The sequence below is a fragment of the Crocodylus porosus genome, unplaced genomic scaffold (assembly GCF_001723895.1).
Source record: "Crocodylus porosus isolate Cpor-Errol unplaced genomic scaffold, CroPor_comp1, whole genome shotgun sequence".
Classification (NCBI taxonomy): Eukaryota; Metazoa; Chordata; order Crocodylia; family Crocodylidae; genus Crocodylus; species Crocodylus porosus.
The window spans coordinates 30,607,884-30,625,849 of record NW_017728949.1 but is presented as its reverse complement, the minus strand read 5'-3'; the positions used below and the strand labels follow the sequence as shown (position 1 = coordinate 30,625,849).

Genomic DNA, 17,966 nt, shown 5'->3' with positions numbered 1-17,966 from the left:
TAGTTTCTGCATTGTAAATGACAATTCTGTTGTAGGAAAGCTTATTTGCACTTGATGCATTGCCTAGTCCTTTCTGATTCCATTGCATTGCAATGACTTTCAGCCACCAAGGATATTTTTCTGGGTATAGAGGGGGCTAGAAACAGTCAACTTTTTGATGCAAAAAGGCCAAAAATAATTTTTTTGAAAGTCAAGTATGTGAATATAGTTTACTAACAGCCAGCTGCCTATGGCAGGAAAGAATAAGTAGCCTGAATGATATCATTCCAGCCAGACAGTTTCTTTTGATATGAAGGCTCATTTCATATTATTTATTTCTAATAGTGAAATCAAACTTTTCACAAAAAACCCCCATCAATAGTAGGAAGAAAGTCTAAATCTAAATGGTATATGTTCTGATAATGTGTCCCAGTTTACGGGTTATGACTTTGTCTGGAAAGTGCAGGATTACATTCCCATAAAGTTGCACCTAAAAAGATTAGTCACCAAACACTACAAACTTTCAGTTTCAATATAATTACCTGCACTCTAGGGATAGAAACTTATAGTCTGCCATAATATATCTGTTACACTATTTATTTTTTCTTCTCATTTGTGTTCATTATATCAAAACAGTATGAAAACTGAAAAAGTAATCATATGATTCCATTAAATTCTTTAGTTGGAGTTTACAATAATGTTACTTAATTTAGTATTTATATGTATTATTGTGATTTAGAACTATGGTTCTTGTTTCCCTTTAGCCTCTTTGTTTATAAGTATCTGAGAGAGGTGAGACTGTATAGACACACATATGTGGTTCTCAGGAACAGCCTGAGATATATTAAAGTGTCTATGCTAGATGTTGATTCACGTAATTGCATCATATCTGATAATCCTATTTACTTGATTGAAAATATTTGTGAGGTAAGATGGTACACAGTGGAAATAATATTATAATCTGTGTTTGTTGGAAAATTTTAGTGTTGAGGAAATGAATACAGAGCCATTTGTATAGCATTCATCTGCCTTTCTCCGTGTATTGTCAAGCATGGTATTCTGTAGTGACTGACATTAGATCACTCTTCTTTCAATAGTCTTTCAGTTTTTCATGATGAATCATGTCTTCAATGTCCTACTTTCTAGCTATTCAAGGAGAACTGAATATTGTTGCTGAGATTCACAGATTGAATTCAAATATTATGTAAATAAATACAATTGTGTGCGACTTCTGATTCTAATGAACGCTGAAAGTGCAGTCTCACAAAACACACCTTTGAAAAACAGGGAAATGGCTTATTACAATGAAAAGTGAAGCACTATGTGCTTTTCCACAAATGGTTTAAATACTGATCAATGTTGCAATGATAATAAAAGATTTTCTCTTTGGGTATCCAGATAATACAATGTATTTTTACTGTATCAAAGGCTTCCTCTAAAAGAGAAGACAGGTGTAGGCATGGGTTCTCTAAAATTATGGTAGAGGTTTAATTTAATAACATAAAGTAGTATTTTAAATTATACTAAGTATTGTCCTTGATATATGCAGAAATTCTTACCTAATGTCCATACTAAAGGTAATTATAAGATGCAACCTTTATATAATACAAAGGGATACAATATATTTAGAAATATAATGATAACTGATTGTACTATGCTAAACAAATATTTATTTAGAAAGGGAAAAATGTGTTGATACATATAACTGAATTTTTTACAAGAGTTCTACCTCTGAGGGAAAGCAGATGTGTGCCTATTTATGTTCAACTCTTGGACAATGTCATGTGGCATTCTGTATGGAAAATTTTAAAACTAAACATTGTTATCTGTTAATTCATGGGTGTCTGGCAGTTGAAAATTACAAAAATTAACAAGCTAAGGACCCTGAGAAATACAACTGGTATCACAGACCCTGCAAACTATTACTACGAGTAATTTCTTTTATTCAGGGCCTTGAAACCAGAGTACACAGTAGAGTAATTGTCCAGAGAAACCCACAGATTCTGAAGACCCAGCAGGACTCATTGAATTATCTGGTTAGACCTGCTTTATTAAATTCAACCAACTAATCACTTAGTTCCCCCTACATTTGTGTAATGACGTATGTAAATCAAATTTTACTTTAACACAAGCTGCATTTATTTCAAACGTAATTCAGAATGCTACTTAAATAGTAAGCACTGATGGTAAAAATTGAGAAATGAGTTTTCCCTAAAGATTTTAAGTAACAATATGGAAAAGCCAAGAAAAGGCAGGACAATAAAGTATGTTTTAAATGCTTTATCTTAATACTATCACAGACTTGTTTAAAAATGTGGTTGATGTAGGTGAGTTGTTTCTTAAAAGTCCCAGTAACTTGAACAATGATAGTCCTTCCAGGGAATTACCTGAAGTATGAACATCTCTGCTGAATAAGCTAGCTAAACAGTAAAATCTGACATGCACAGTGACAACCCTTAATATATCACATAATAAAGTCATTTATCTAACATGTCACTTTGTTCAAGGCCTTCCACAATGAGGGAGGGAGTGGGGCTAGAACAGGGGCTAGGGCAAGTGCTGCCCAGCCAGGACAGGGTGCAGTGCAGGACAGAGCTGTGGTTCATCCTGGGGGTGCAAGGCAGAGGGGAATCTCTTGCCACTGCACACATCACAGGAGAACCAGATCTGCATAGGGTGAGGTGGGCTGCAGCTGTGAGCTGGGGCTAAAGTGGCACCGAGCTCTTCTGAGCAGAGGCTGGGCTGGGCTGCACTCAGGGTGGGTGGCGGCAGCACTGGGAGAGAGCTACGGGCGGGGGGCTGCAGACCCCCCAAATTTTTTCAGAGCTCCCCCCAAAGTCCCCCTCCCAGCACCACTGCCCACCCCATCCCACACGCCCCAACTCCACTGTACTCCCTTCCTCACCACAGGGGACATTGACCACCAGATCATGAAGTATATTTGAATTGATTAGGGTAAACGAAAATGTCTGTACTTTCAGCTATAAAAGAAGGCATTAAAAGGAATGAGAACAAATATGGAAATCAAAGAAGGAATATAGTGTACACAATCAAATGCTGTAATATAATATTTATTTAAAACTTAATTATCAAATTGTATAACTTATGCATGCATGTTTTATCCTTTAAGGATACTGTAATTACTTTTAGTATTTTTATTTACATTCATTCAATTATTTTAGAAAATCTCTAATGGAAGTGTTAGAGTGATATTCTAGCTGTATTGGTCCAAGAAATACATGAGAGGAAAGGATTTTTGTGGGTGAACTTTTATTGGACTGAATTCATGGTTGGGATAAACTTAAGTAAGCTTTCAAATGCAATGTAGAACTCAAGAAGAATGCACAGAAATCTTGCCTCATGGTATTTTTTCATTGTAGATTGATCTCTTTCAAAGCTGACAATTGTGTTAATACCTTTATAAGTTAGTCATCCTAATATACAACTGTCAGCAAAGAAATTGTATTTAATATAAACTAACAATTTCTTACCACTTTCTAAATAAGTCTGTGAGAGACATTACAAATAGTATAATCTACTTAGAAAGTTGTGGTTTCTTTAGGGGGGAATAGACTATGTGAGTGTCATTTAGTGGGGAATGGAACTTGTGTGTGGCATTAGAAATTTTGGCACAGCGTGTTTTGTACTTTTGCATGCAGTCAGTCACTTGGATGAACTGCTGAAGTTTCCATTACTTTTGTATGTGGGCTATTTATTTTTCCTCTGTGTTTTAGTGGTTTGGCAAAACATTAATCAATGGTCTTTCTTTCATTTGGTCTCGATTATATGAGGACAATCTGATTTTCATTTTATTGCTTTCACATGGTTCTACTGCTCAACTCTGTATCACAATAAGAGTTTGGAGGGTGCCCTTAAAGGATTTTCATACACACTTGCCAAATGTCAGTGGATCTCTGTGTGCATCTCTCTACTTTTAATAAGTCTCTCTTCATGTTTAAAATGTTAGTGAGTACTTTTTACCACTAATTCTACCTTGGGATCAGTCCAAAAAAAGTCTCTACACCTTTCCTGGAGGTATTCATTTAGTTAAAATTATAGTTATTCAAAGACAGTTCAGTCAACCTAAAGAGAAAGTTACAAAGTTAGTCTTGTTTGGCTCATTAAGGAATATCTAACTGAACCAGCCAATCATAATTTGATCTACAAGCAAGACTGACTTTCTAGTTTTTCTGGGGTCATCCTTTCAAAAAATTCAAGCAGCACCGGTTATGCGTAATCAGAGTTAAAAAGTAGACAGTGGGAGTAAATGGGATGAGGCAGGACCCCTGTGAATGGAAAAATTAACAGAGTTGGGTAAAGCAACAGAAGAAAAACGAAAGAAAGAATCAAGGGAACTTGAAAAAAGTTTCCGAGACACTAAACAAATGTGCTTTTTTGATACAGCATAGGCATTTGCAGGGTTTCTGCTCATTATTGAGTTCATTGGCTAGTTCCAGAATTGTCTTCAGATCCTTAGGAAGCACTTTCTCTCCTCAAGCTCAACAGTGATGCACACTTACCTTATACCTGTATAGCTCCAGTGTTCTAGCCAAGAGAAAAGCCCTTGATTTCTCTGCCTTCTCTGGAGAACCAAAGGGTAATATCAGGGATTATCTTCCTTAGATTTTGATTGACAGAGTTTCTCTTAGCTACTTCCCAGTCACATGTCATCCTATTACAGCAGTGACTGCTGAGGACTTTCAAGTGGGCCTTTCAAGGAAGACAGAAGACAGAGCTCCCTGTGTGTTTTGAGAAGTGAACACTTTCAAGCAGTTAAACACATCATTTTGAGTAGATTGTCAATAGAATTCAGTTTGCCAAATAGGGAAAACTGTTTCAAGAATAGGTGTTTTTAATTGTTTGGCAATCCTTTGCCATTTTTATATAACATAATTTGCATGCAGTTTAGCAAATGTTTTATTCAACTAGAGGAGCATTTGTAGTGATAACAAATCTTGAAAGTCTTTTATCAGTGCATTCCTAACTAAATGGCTACATCTACATGAGACAACTACTGCACAGTAGTAACAAGCTACTGCACAGTCAGCATCACCAAAAAACCATTTGGGGACATTAGTTACTGCAGAGTCATTTAGTCCTTGTGTATGCAAGTACTATATGACTGCACAGTAACAACTGTGCAGCGAGCATCTCACATAGAGGTAACTTATGTCTACTTTCCATTTTTATAAAGCTTATTTATCTCGTTTGACTTGTTTCACTGAAGCCTGTTACCTATACCAGAAATAGTCTAAATAAAAGCTACGTTTTCTGATGAATCAATTCATACAATTTTACACATGTAAATTTATAAATCTGTAAATATACATCCTACAGATTGTAGTTGATACTCTGCTGTGGCCGTTTGCATGTTTATAAATTAACACTTCTGAAACAACAATAGTATAAAAATCTATTGTGTCATATATCCACCATAAAGCAATTCAATATAAGGGCCTTGAGCATCATACTTGGAGTCATCATCTTCCACATACAGGCAGAAGGAGACCTATTGTAGTATGGAATTTCATCTTTCTCTTTAGTTGCTAGATCATGATTCCTTTTATTCGCATCTTGAAAAGATTTAAAGTGTCACTTCTGGTATAAATGAGCCCCTGGCTCCTTCAACTCCATGATTCAGCCTTTTGGTTCCTGACTTACCTGTTCACAGGGACAAAATGCACCCAAAGTCACATTCAGTGAAGCTGGGGCGGGGGGTGTTATTTATTTACAACAAATGAAAATGTAATTTAGTCAATAGCAATAAGCAGGCAGAATCCTCAGACTACACAGTGCCTATGTCAGCTCCCAGGCAGCGTATCAGACCCAGCTCTTCTCTTTTCAGTCTGTTACGTACCTTTTCCTGTTTCTGTCCCTCCTGGTCATTGACAGTCTCCTGTACAAGCCAAACTCTTTGGCCTTGCCAGGTACCCAGAACAGGATGTCTCCATTTGCTATTTCTGAAATTCAGTGGGGCTCCAGCATGTGTCCTGTGCAAAATGATTTTCTTGATGGCCCATTTCTCCTCTGTACCCATTATTTCCCAGTGTACAAGCCAGTCAAGGGAAACTGAGGTACACAACTTTTTTGTTACATAAGTACATTAAACTAAAAAATATTACAGACACAACCTTAGTCTTGCATGCTTCTCAACTACATGGCCAATTTGGGAAGTAAAGTGAGAAAAATTATAAAAATTTTATCAGCAAGATGGGAAAAAATTTTATCTCTAAAAATGAGTCTTTTTCAGTACTGGGGACCAAAAGGATGTAGTGTAGCTTCAAGGGTAAACTATGTTCTGTAAGAAATCAAAGCAGTGTTTACATTTTGGTAGGATTTTGGTTGGTTAAATATATTGAGACCATTGAATGAATGGGCAGGAGAGGCAAAACAAAGGCCTGATGAAACAGATTAAAGGGGACTATGCTAGATCTGTAGCTTTAAAATAATGTTAGTTCTCCTTCTCTGGTGTACTTGGCAGCCCAAGGCAGAAGTAAAATATGAGTGAGAGCAGAAAGCATCAGAAACCTTCCAGTGACATCCACAGCCACCTCACCATTCAGTGATGTAGATTAAGATTTCTTTTGAGAAGGAAATCTGGGGATTACAACATGGCTGTCTTCTCAATGAGACAACCAGACCTGGCCACCAGTCTGATGTATTGGACTATGTATGCTTGCAAACCAGGCATGTCTGAGAAGCATTTAGGCACTGTCTCTAGATATGTTCTCAGGCTCCATCCCAAAAGCAGACTCCCTGGCCAGGACCCCTAATTTGTGTAACCTTTTTGGGCAACAGATGCACTACACTCTCAACAAAGGACACCATGTGGGTTACACCCAAAATCAAGGTTCAAAACCTCAATGCCAATTCATAGTTATGCATGGTGCACCCAACACAGAATGAACTACATTTTTGACACAGGCATATTCCCCAAACTGTTGTCTTAGTTCCTCATATTTTGTGTCTTCTGCATACAATTCTTAACTTCCTATGCTTTGACCAAAGTGATTAATTTATTTCAATATATATGTAGAGTGGTGTCTAACATCCCAGGTACTTACCATGACCACTAGGCTATTTACTTCCACTCTCAGGATTTCTGTGGTTTTGACTAGAGTTTCTGTTCTGGAACTGAGAATATTTTCCATGTAAAGGGCTAGTCAAAAGTGGTAGGTTCTGACAAAAAGACCTTTAAAAAAACCAAAACTGACCGTGTTCAGTGGCTGCAGGAATTGCTAATATCCCAGGGAAATGAGTGCAGCTCCCTCTTCCTCTTATGCTATATTTGTAATGTTATCATCTCTGTCATGGGAAACAGAGCTTTGAACTCAACACTGGAACAGTTAGGGCATGACATAGAATTATAAGTGAAAACATGCTCTATTCAGATGCTTTTTAAAAACAACTTCTCAGAGAACGGGGACAGGGCAGGGGAGGTAAGGGAGAGTGTGTGTTTCGAACATTCACATGTACCAGTCAGCCTTAGCAATTTTATTGTGTCCTGAGCCCTGTGCACCTCTTGAAGCAAGCACAAAGAAAATAATTTGGGCCTTTGTAATCTTTAGATGGCTTTTGTTTTGTCTATGAAAACCATTTCAGTCCAATCTACAGGTGGAGTACTTACTGTTATACAAAAAAAACATGATATATTCTATTATTGTAAAAATTGTATAGTTTTTATATTTGTTGGCTAAGAAACAACATATAAATCATCTTTCTAGTCAAAATCAAACGTTGAAAAAAACTTAGAATGTTTATGCGACAAGATTTTATTATATTAGGTTTTTTGTTATATGATTTCTTTAATGTTGAGGGAGGAAGAAATGGTCAATGGCGCTATGTATTAAGACAACATGGGCAAAATTATGGCTTGTGCTTTAGTCCCGAGAGCAATTTTCTTCCCCAATTATGTGCCTAACTACTGTTCAGCATGTTCTGATATGGGGCTTTGCAGACAGGCTGGTGCATGCAGATTTTTGTGGGTGTAACAACTTACGTATGCATTTGAAAATGAATTACCTTTCTTTTATTTTAATAGTTTTTAATGGATCTATCTTATTTATTCCAGTCAGTACTGGGATTTTTTTTATTACAATGCATTTTAAAGTTCTCTTTTCATGTATTTTATTTTAATTTTATTTTTTAGAATTCTGCATCTCGAGGCTATATCATGGATTAGTAATTTACAAACAAACTTCTAAAAATACGACATGCATACTTTTTCATTCCCTTGTATTACCATATTCTACTCCTTAGAATATTTTCTCTTTCTGTGATTCCTTTACAGCTGCTGCATATAAAGTCTGATAATGATCAACATATGTTTCAAAGACCCTCCACCTTTTACTGGTGTAATAATGAGGATTCAACTCCTTGTTTAGATATCTCTTCCATTACATTCACTCCTATGAGCTCTCCTGACTCCAGACTATCATCTGGGCTATTAACACCACCACCTTCCAAAAGTGGTCTTCCAAAGCCAGTCAGTGAATTCAGCATCCCAAGACCTCGTGTAATCCTGCTGTGCAAAAACTTTTTCTCCACAATTTTCTTATTCTCTGTTGTGTATCATTTGTATTAAAATATACATTTTGTACAGTGGTTATAGGATAGATCAGACATATTTTACATTTTTTTTCTTGGTACTCTTAAAATATGGGAACTTTTCAGACTTTCTACCACTCATATATATCCTTGAACTAATCTCTTAATTCTCTATTTTTACATTAATCTAATGATTTTTCTGTATATACTACATTTAATGAGTTCATTTTTTTGGTAAAATAATGATACTATTTACAGATATTTATGTTATTCAAGGCAAAGTGCCCCAAAAGTTTGATGTGGAAGGGTTTCAATATCTTTCAGTAAAAAAAGAATATTTGGTAAAAGTTTTGATCAGCTGAAAGAGCAATTGGCAATTACATTTCCTGTAGAATAGTTTTTATGAACTCTGTGCAAAATGGAGGCCATAGATAATTGTAATCTAAAATGATCTGTAACGTGTATGTTTACTGACTTACCATAACACTATGTTGATACAACCTTTTATTGATTTACAAATAACATTCAGCTACATTTGGCAAACATTATCATGGCTTTCTGCATGTGGTTACTAAATTAAAATGCTTCTCATGTGCATCTAGATTTCAGTAGCACACATTTATTTTCAAATTAACCAATACTATATTTTACTTTAAGATAGTTTTAATAATGTTGTCAAAATGTCCAGTAAATACAAGACGTCAGCATATCAAACGTCAACAAGTGAATGAAAAGTTTTTTAGCAAAAAGACTCATTTAAGACTAAACTTAAATGCCATTTACTTATTGATCTAGTTTCTGCATAGCTCTAAAAAGTGCTCATAATTATTACCCACAAGTCAGTCTTCAGTATCAGTTAGCATTTTCCCAGTAACACCAATGGTAAGCTGCACATCAAATTATGGTAATATATGACTCATGTGGGGCCTGATTCCATACCTTATGAAATAAGGTCAGGCTAGATGATCTGTTCAGCTACTATGAAACAATAAGGATTACTGTTTGCACAAGGGGTATGACAGACATCAGGTTCACTCCATGTATTACAAATTATACACACAATTACACACGCAATTCCCATGATGTTAATAGGAGTCCCCTGTGCAGATTACCAGAGTTCTACTGCACATAAGCGTACTCTTGAATCTTTGCACCTTAAACTATTTCTGAATTCATGTACTAACACCTGTTGATGTTAACAAGAACTGCATGTGTGTATAAAACTTCTTATAAACTATTTGTTCCATAAAAGAAGTTGAGCACTCATCTTGACAGGGTTTAATAATGTCTGAGATATATTTATTTTAAATAGTTTAAAAAAAAAAAGACAGATCAAGATTTTCAAATATGGATCCCTTGATATAGGCACTTCAATACGCCTAAATAAATGTAGCCAAATTATCAGGGGTATTAAGACTATCTAGAAATCCCAGAATTCAATAGTAACATTTGAATTCCAGATGTCTGAAACAAAATAGTCTGACTCCCTCCAGCCTACAACCTTTAAAATATGTAGTAAATATATGTATTCCTTCCAAGAAAGCCATGGTTTCTTGATGTATTCAAGAAACAGATTAGCTGATTGTAGAATGAGAATACTTTATGGCAGAGGTGTTAAACTCATCTGGTCCTGCAGGCCAAGTAAGGATCTCTGGGCCAGTCTGCAGGCTGAACCAGGACCAACCCCCCATACAGTTGCACGCAGCAGGTGCCAGCCACAGGGCTTGCAGCACACACAGGCCGTGGGGCTGACACGGGCCATGTGCTGCCTGTGGCTCACAGACAGCATGGTAGGCACCTCAGGGGCTTGGTCTGAGATGCAGTATGCAGCCCTTGCCCTGGACCACTTGTGCCATGTGCAGCAGCATGTCTAGCTGCACTCTGCATACGGCACATGGCATCAGTCTGGGGTGGATGCTGCATGCAGCACCCTGCCAGACCAGTCCTGTCCACTGGCTCTGACACAGCCTGGCTCTGCAGCCAGCTCATAGAGCCGGCCCAATAAAGGCACTGCCTGCAGCACATGCCCCAGACCAAGCTCCTCTGGTATGTGCAGGGTGCACAATGCAGGGTCCAGGCCACATGCTACATGCAACCTAAGGGGCTGGGGCTGGCACATAGGGTCGATCCAGATCATACAGCTCAACAGGCTGGATCCAGCCCACAAGCCATATGTTTGACAACCCTGATTTACAACTACCATATGTAGCAAGGTGCTGAGGAATATGTCATGGGGAAGAGAACTACTATAAATTAAATTTCTGTGTTCAACCCACAATCATGGAAAAGCAAGGTTCAGCGGGTCCTCCATAGGTAATCTAATCCAACGCCCTGCCCAAGGTAGGACCATCCCTATCCAACCTAAAAGTGATTAATTATCCTGTGGCTGTCTGTCTATCTCCCTTTCCAAGATGGGGCTGAATAAGAGAATTCTGCCACTTATGCATGAGGGTAATATTGTGTGGCTCCTAGGAGAGAGAGGTCAGTTGGGCCACCCTATGAACTTTGCCTTTTGAAAAAATATCACATGGTTCATTGGAGCAGGAGGCTAAAGACTTTATTTGGTGCCATAGAGAATTGTTTCCGAGAAGATCCCATATTCTAATCTCCTTATCAGACTTTTTTTGGAATGAAAGTCTTTGTGACTCCATCTCAGGGGGGCTGGACCTGATGATCTTGTGAGGTCCCTTCCAGCCCCTAACATTTATGGATTAGTTTGAGTAGCTTGAGTAACCATTAACAAAACACCTATCAAAACAGGTTGCAGCCCTATGGAACTCCTACGGACTGGCAACTAGAAATGCTGCGTAGATCCCAAATTAAATAAGTCAATCTGGCCAGTTTAACTTGTGATGAAAACTGCCTTCCTGTTAGCTACCTAGCTAATTTTGTTATTGTTTTGCTAAATGGTAAGGAACTAGTCCTTTTTTTTTTTTTTTGTCCCCTGGCCTGGCAGTAAATTATTTCTAGTTTCCAGAATCATATTTTCTGTCATCTGAGGCAAATAGTTTCTCATGTAAGGCATATATATTGTCTTTCTTTGAATTCTTAAGCTAGTTCTCTGTCTATTTTGTTTTGACTTGATAGCGCTGTTTTCTATATTCTGGGAGTGATGGTAGAACTGCTGTATGATTTATATTTTTATTTAATACGCCTGAGCACCACAGTAACTTATTTTGCTATTTGGTATTTGTTGAAATCTGCTAAAAACTGAGGGCTTTATTAATGAAATCTTTTCTGCTCCACATTCAAGGATAAAAAGTTTTATCTGGAATTTAATATTCAGTGTTGTCAGTGTGTTGCATGTCTAAGTTACTGCTTATCACAAAATACATTCCAAGCCCTGAGCACAACAGCTTTGTTAGGTTGTCAAATAAATAATCATATAAAATAAGGAAGAATTAGTAGAGACAAATATTGGAATTATATCTTTTATTTTCAGGCATTGTTTCTGTGCATTCAAATTTACAGCCTATTGCTGTTTCCCTGTTATCTTAAATGGGTCTTAAGAATATCTGTCTTGGGGGGGGTTTGTTGATGTAAAATTATTTGTCTCCAGCTTTTTCAGGTCTAAATGTCTTTTATTTCTGCCTACACCAGATATATTGGAAATCTGAAATTTGCAGTGTCGTTTATGTATTTGAGGGTTTTAGCATGGCTCATAAACTTTTGGCTGCAAATGCCATTTGCTTGGTATCGGGAGCTGGTTTTTTTGCATGCCATTGTTTTTGATACTGTCACTCTTATCTGCATGCTAAAAAGTTCAGTGTTGTGATTATTCATGTGAAATATTACCCTAATATTTATTGTCCTTATTGTAGGCAGGCAGTGTGACACCTAAATCACCCTCCACTGACATCTTTGATATGGTTCCCTTTTCTCCCATATCCCCTCAGTCATCAACACCTACTCGCAATGGCACACAGCCTCCTCCAGTACCCAGTAGATCTGCAGAGATCAGTAAGTTTCACATCAACTCACCTAATTTTTGCTTACATTATGTTTTTAATGAAGCATCTAAAAAATTATCTACCATTCAAGCCAAATACAGTTTTTGTAAATCACATTTGATGATGACATTTCATTTTTATACAGTCTGCCCCAAAATCTTTGATGTTGCTGCAAACTTAATTTGTAAATAAATTCATTTATTTGTTCAAACTATTATAAAGATACTTTGAGGGAGTTTGGTTGAGAATTTTATTTTTGGCTTCTTTTTTTAAGTAAAATTAACACAGGAAGAGTTCTGACTTGTTATAATTTCCACTCCACTGGTTATGCTTGTTATGTCTATTTAAAACCAACGTTTTCAGGAGAGAAGAGTATGTAAGAGATGAAATTGACTCGTAATTAAAAGTCTCTTCTAATATTAGTGCAATGATATGTCATATCATCTAGAAGAAGCAAAGTAGAAGCTGGGAATCTCAGTATGGAATTAGTGTATTTTGTCTCTGGTGTTTTATGATGTGAAAATACATGCATTCTACTTGTTTTTGGCTAGGGCTGCATCCAGAGAGATCCTAAACTCTCAGGATATGACTCAAGAACAGTTTAGATAAACTAGGATACTGTGCTGATTAATCTCACAAACTAAGCCAGGCCTGTCCAATTGTAAGCAGCTGGTGGGGGTGGGATGCAGGCTCAAGGAGATTTTTTTGACCCAGTTCCCAGCCTCACAGGCTTTAAGTGCTGCCTATACTGTCCAGCTGAGCAGCACATACCACAGTTTAAACATCCACAGGACTGAAAAGGCAATCTGCAGTGAAGCAGGACAATACTCCTCATGCTTCCCCAAGCTAGCTGGCCTGGGGAATAGATTGGGGCCTTTGCCCTGCTGCTCTGTTCCCCTCCCCTCTCTGACAAGTCTGTGGGAGAGGCGAGGAATGGCGGGGATGTCTCCATCCATTTCTCAGCCCTGGATGTCCCTAGTCTGGAGAAGTGCGGGGAGCCTTTTCCTGTCGCAATACTTCCCCTTCCACCCTGGGAATGAATGCCTGTTTATTGTCTTTGTGTTGCTTGTATCAAAGCTGATTGCAAAGTTTGGCCTTTGTGGCTGGGTCCACACAAGCAGGGGCGTGCCTTTACAGCAGCACAGATAGTAGCGGCACAAATATATGCCACTACTTCGTGCCACAGTGCACACCCCGACCTTGTGCTTTGCAGCAGGACACATTATCCTGCTGCTTCACATGCTGCAGAACTGGGGGTTGGCTGGGGTGCAGGGTGCCTCAGCATCTGCTAGCCATCCCCTGCGCTGAGGCACCCTGTGCCCAGTCAGCCGGGAGCAAGCAGCCCAGGATGCTGCGGGGCCCCCACACTGAGGCACCCTGCACCCCAGCCAGCCCCTCCGCACCTGGCTGGGGCACAGTGTGCCTTGAGTTGGGCAACCAGGCAGCCTTAGACTGGCTGCCCCCCTATCTCCACACGCCTCAGCCTGGGGTCTTCACTGCAGAGTCCCCGTGCTGAGGCACTTGGGCCCCCATGCGGAGGCACACTGTACTCCAGCCAGCCCCAGAGCAGCTGGCTGGGGTGCAGTGTGGTTCAAATCGGGGAGCAGACAGCCTAGTGCCCCATCTCAAGACACACTGCACCCCAGCCAGCTGGCCAGGGCTGCCTGCTCCCCCATCTTGAGGCACCCTACATCCAGCCACCCAGGGAGCAGCCGGCAGGGGCGCAGGGGAGCTCCACAGTGCATGGAGACAGGAGAGCAAGCTCCCCCCATCTCTGCGTTTGTCCCAGCACTTGCCACTTTGGCGTAGTTTGCACTGCTTTTTTTCTAAGGGTTTTTTTGTTTTGTTTTTTCTTTGCTACCGGGAAATCCTGGTAGCAAGTTTTGCTCTGGCACTGCAAATTGATAGTGCTGAGCACTGCTTCATGTGCAATTCATGAGGTTTGTCTGGCTCCAGCCTGTGTTGCATATATCAAAGCTGATTACAAAGTTTGGCCTACACACTTTATAGAAGGTATCACTGCATATCTCACCTAGCATATACACAGTGGTCCTTATACTTACCTTCTCCTCATCTAAGTCAGTGACAGAGTCCTGTGTATTTCAACAGAAGTCTAATCAGGTGCAGTGATTCCAGGTACTAGAACTGATACCTGAATTTGATCCACCTTAAAAGTAAATGATGAAGCTAAGCATTAACCAGAGTAAAAATGGTGTAAATAAGAGCAAAAATCTACCCAATCTTTCATTTGACTAACCCAGAAGAAAATACTTCAAGAGACTTGAAAAGTCAATTTTTCACAGCTACAAAAGATTTTGTATTTCTTTTGCAAAATCACTGTTGCCAACTTTTCTAAAATTATCACAAGTGTTTTATTTGATTTAAGCTGTCGATTGCAATGGTGTATTGATCTAAAAAAGTAAAGTTTGTAGTCCTTCTGGCTATATGGAAAAACCTTGAGATGGTGGTCCAAATGCTTAAATACCAAAAGACAAATAAAAATTGAGCACTGTTTTTAATATAATAATTTTAAGGCATTTCATGATTTCTGACTGCCTTGTAACTTACGAAGAGGTAAGATTGGCAGTACTGCAATAAGCGATGTCGCTAACATAAGGAAGGAGATTAGGATTTGTCTGTATTAGTAATTATGTTAACTGAATGGGAGATACATAACTGTAAAGGAAATACCAAACCAAAATTTCTATCTGTTCTTACTGGCTCTATTTAGTTAAGTATTCTCAACAACCGTGTACCTACCTACTAGTTCTGTCACACTTTTGGCCAGAGTATCCAGCACTGATACTTACAGACACCATGATCAACATTTACCACAGAAAAAGTTAAGTATTGTGATGATCAGTTAAAGGATCCTAATAAATTATCTTGGAATTTTCACTAAGGACAGACCTGAACTCAGTTCTTCACAGGTGTAAATGAAATATTTAAAGGAATGAATGATTTTTCAACTCCTACATCAGTTCTGTTTGTGCACCACATGCATTAGAAGTGAACTTTAACATTTAATTTAAAACTGAGTGAAGTGGAGATTTGTGTGCTGAATAGTCCCACAAAGTAGGGCTTGGCTGTCCATTTGTAAGCAGCTAAGGGCTCAGCACTAGAAGGGATCACACGCCCTACAGACTGCTCTAGCAGGGTGTCATGGGACCTCTGAGCTACACACTGCACAGACATCCCCTCTCCTTCATCTTCCCCACCACTGCAACAGTCTCATGTAGACGACCACCAATGCTGCAGCGCGTGCCAGTACAGGTATTCCCCCCACTGCTTGTTGCAGTAGGAGCCTACTTGTCACCAGCCTCACCCTGAGCTCCCTGTCCTGTGCAGAGCATGGAAGGAGGGGGAGCCCAAAGATTCCAGCTGCTGTTGCAGCTAGAAAGCAGCCTGAGGGCTTAATGTGGCCAGTTGGGCAGCCCTGAACTAGGCTGTTGGGGGACAGAAGCTGGAGATGGGGGCTGGGGAGGGAGGGAGATGGGGCTCTATATGCATAAATATGAATTAGGCCTTTTAAAGATCATACTTCATGTCAGATGCACCATTTTTGTAAGTCGTCCTGCAGAAATACATTATTTTTTTTGCATTTTCCCTTGCATCATTTAATTTTCTCCATGTGCTATAACGATCATGATTATGCTTTGGCATATACTGATAAAAGAGCTGTTAGCTTATGTCATATTCTACATGCTATTCATTAACATTAATGGATGAATGCTATTAAAAAAACACTAGATTGGTTCCACATTTTGTCAGGCATGTATTAATAACTACGTAATTCCTCACAAAGATATGATATGCCATCCCCCAAAGATATATTGAGTAATTGCACAATATTCTTTATAGTATTCCTCTCTTTCAGTCTGTATCTTAATATTTGAAGGATGGTACTGAGAACCTTGAGCATGTATATAGGCTTGCCATATGTCAGCATATCAGGAGCATTTCTGAAAATGCAGTTTAAAACAAATGAGACAAATTTACAATCAGTGAGAAGTTCCTCTCCCAAATGAGCATATGAATCAAGTAGAGCAAATTAACATGTGCTGTAATGTATTATTTTGCTTGGTTTGAATAATGCTAGTACAAACTAATTGGTGTTCCTTTTTCCCACCTATCAGTCAGACCAATAACAATCAGAATTTGACTCCACAAGTAAACATAGTCTTCCATGTTTTTCTTTGTGCTTTTTCTTAGCAGTGCACTAAGTGGGGCAAGAGAATAACTTGATCACTTTTTGTAAGGTTGAAAGGATGATATTTGGTATGTACATTCATCATTAGTGTCTGCAAATCCAAGACAGCAAAAACCATCTGATTTGTCAAGTCTTTGATCATCTTCATAAACCTTCAGATTTGTTCTGTTTTCTTCAGAATGAGCAAATAAAAAGGTGCTGACTAATTTCTGACACTAGTCTCAATTACTGGCTTCTGAGCAACAGCTGAATGCCCACCTTCTTTATGCATATGGCAGATGCCTACTGGCCAGGCAAAACAGAGACATTTCATGTCTTCCTTCAGGCACCCAGCTAGCAACTTATGCAAGAATGACACTTGAAAGGAGAAATATGGATGCCAGTGAAAGCTTCCAACACTACTGGAATCCTTAAAAAGGAAACAAGCAAAGAGTTGGCACAAGAAGATGATGGCTTCTAGAAGTTCATGAGAAGAAAAGCCCAGAGCTAGGACTAAGCTCACTGATCCCCTTCAGAAATCTCTATGATGAAAAGGACATCTCATCAAGCTTGAAGCTGCAAAAACAGATTATATCTTTTCTGATCCATGGGTGGCACTAAGTCTTGCTAGAAAGTAGCAATTCTGTTTCACAAAACAAGGTGGTTTCAGTGCAGAAAGAATAGACATTTTCATTTTTTCATGAAAGAATGAGAGCCAAACCCACTTCAGAATAGCCAATAGAACAGGCAGTGGTTTTCAAACTTCCTGAAGTCACAGAACCATTTCACATCACTTCTTCTGCCCTGGAATCCCTACTCTTATCCTGCAGACTGATGTGAAGCCAGTATACCCGGCCCAGCAATGGCAGCATACAGACTCCTGTTCCACTCCACTATTACTCCCAATATCTTTGCAGAACCCCTGGTGACCTAGAGCAAAACCCCAGGGTTCAACAGAACACAGTTTAGAAGCCATTGTGAAAGGGATTTGGGCATTTTCCTAGGATGTGTGAATCTGAGGCCCAGGTCCCTATTCTGCCTAATTTTTCTATGGACCCTGACAGAAGTTACGCTTAAAATGAAATTAACTGGTTAATCATGTTTTAAGTAGTGACCTGGCCACATCTTCAATTAAAGGTATGGTATTTTGTATGATAAATTTGTGTGGCTTATTCCTTGTTTTAGCACACCATTAATTGAATGGACATATGGCCAGTTTTCCTAGCCTCCACAGCATGTGATCCTCCCCCTCTATGCGGCACTGGTCAGGCCGCAGTTGGAGTACTGCATCCAGTTCTGGG

General features: G+C 39.0%; 1 protein-coding gene and 1 long non-coding RNA gene across 2 annotated transcripts in view; both read left to right on the top strand.

Moving 5' to 3' along the window:
• The window catches only part of GULP1 (GULP, engulfment adaptor PTB domain containing 1), a 47,848-nt gene that overhangs the window by 14,858 nt on the left and 15,024 nt on the right, over positions 1-17,966 (top strand). Inside the window, exons 6-7 of the mRNA XM_019553525.1 lie at positions 8,270-8,464; positions 12,348-12,486. Of these exons, the coding sequence (XP_019409070.1) occupies positions 8,270-8,464; positions 12,348-12,486 (334 nt within the window). The remainder of the gene's footprint in view (positions 1-8,269; positions 8,465-12,347; positions 12,487-17,966) is intronic.
• On the top strand, positions 8,472-10,038 carry LOC109322988. Its single transcript, XR_002104523.1, has 2 exons — positions 8,472-9,478; positions 9,520-10,038. It is a non-coding gene; the product is annotated as an uncharacterized LOC109322988 (long non-coding RNA).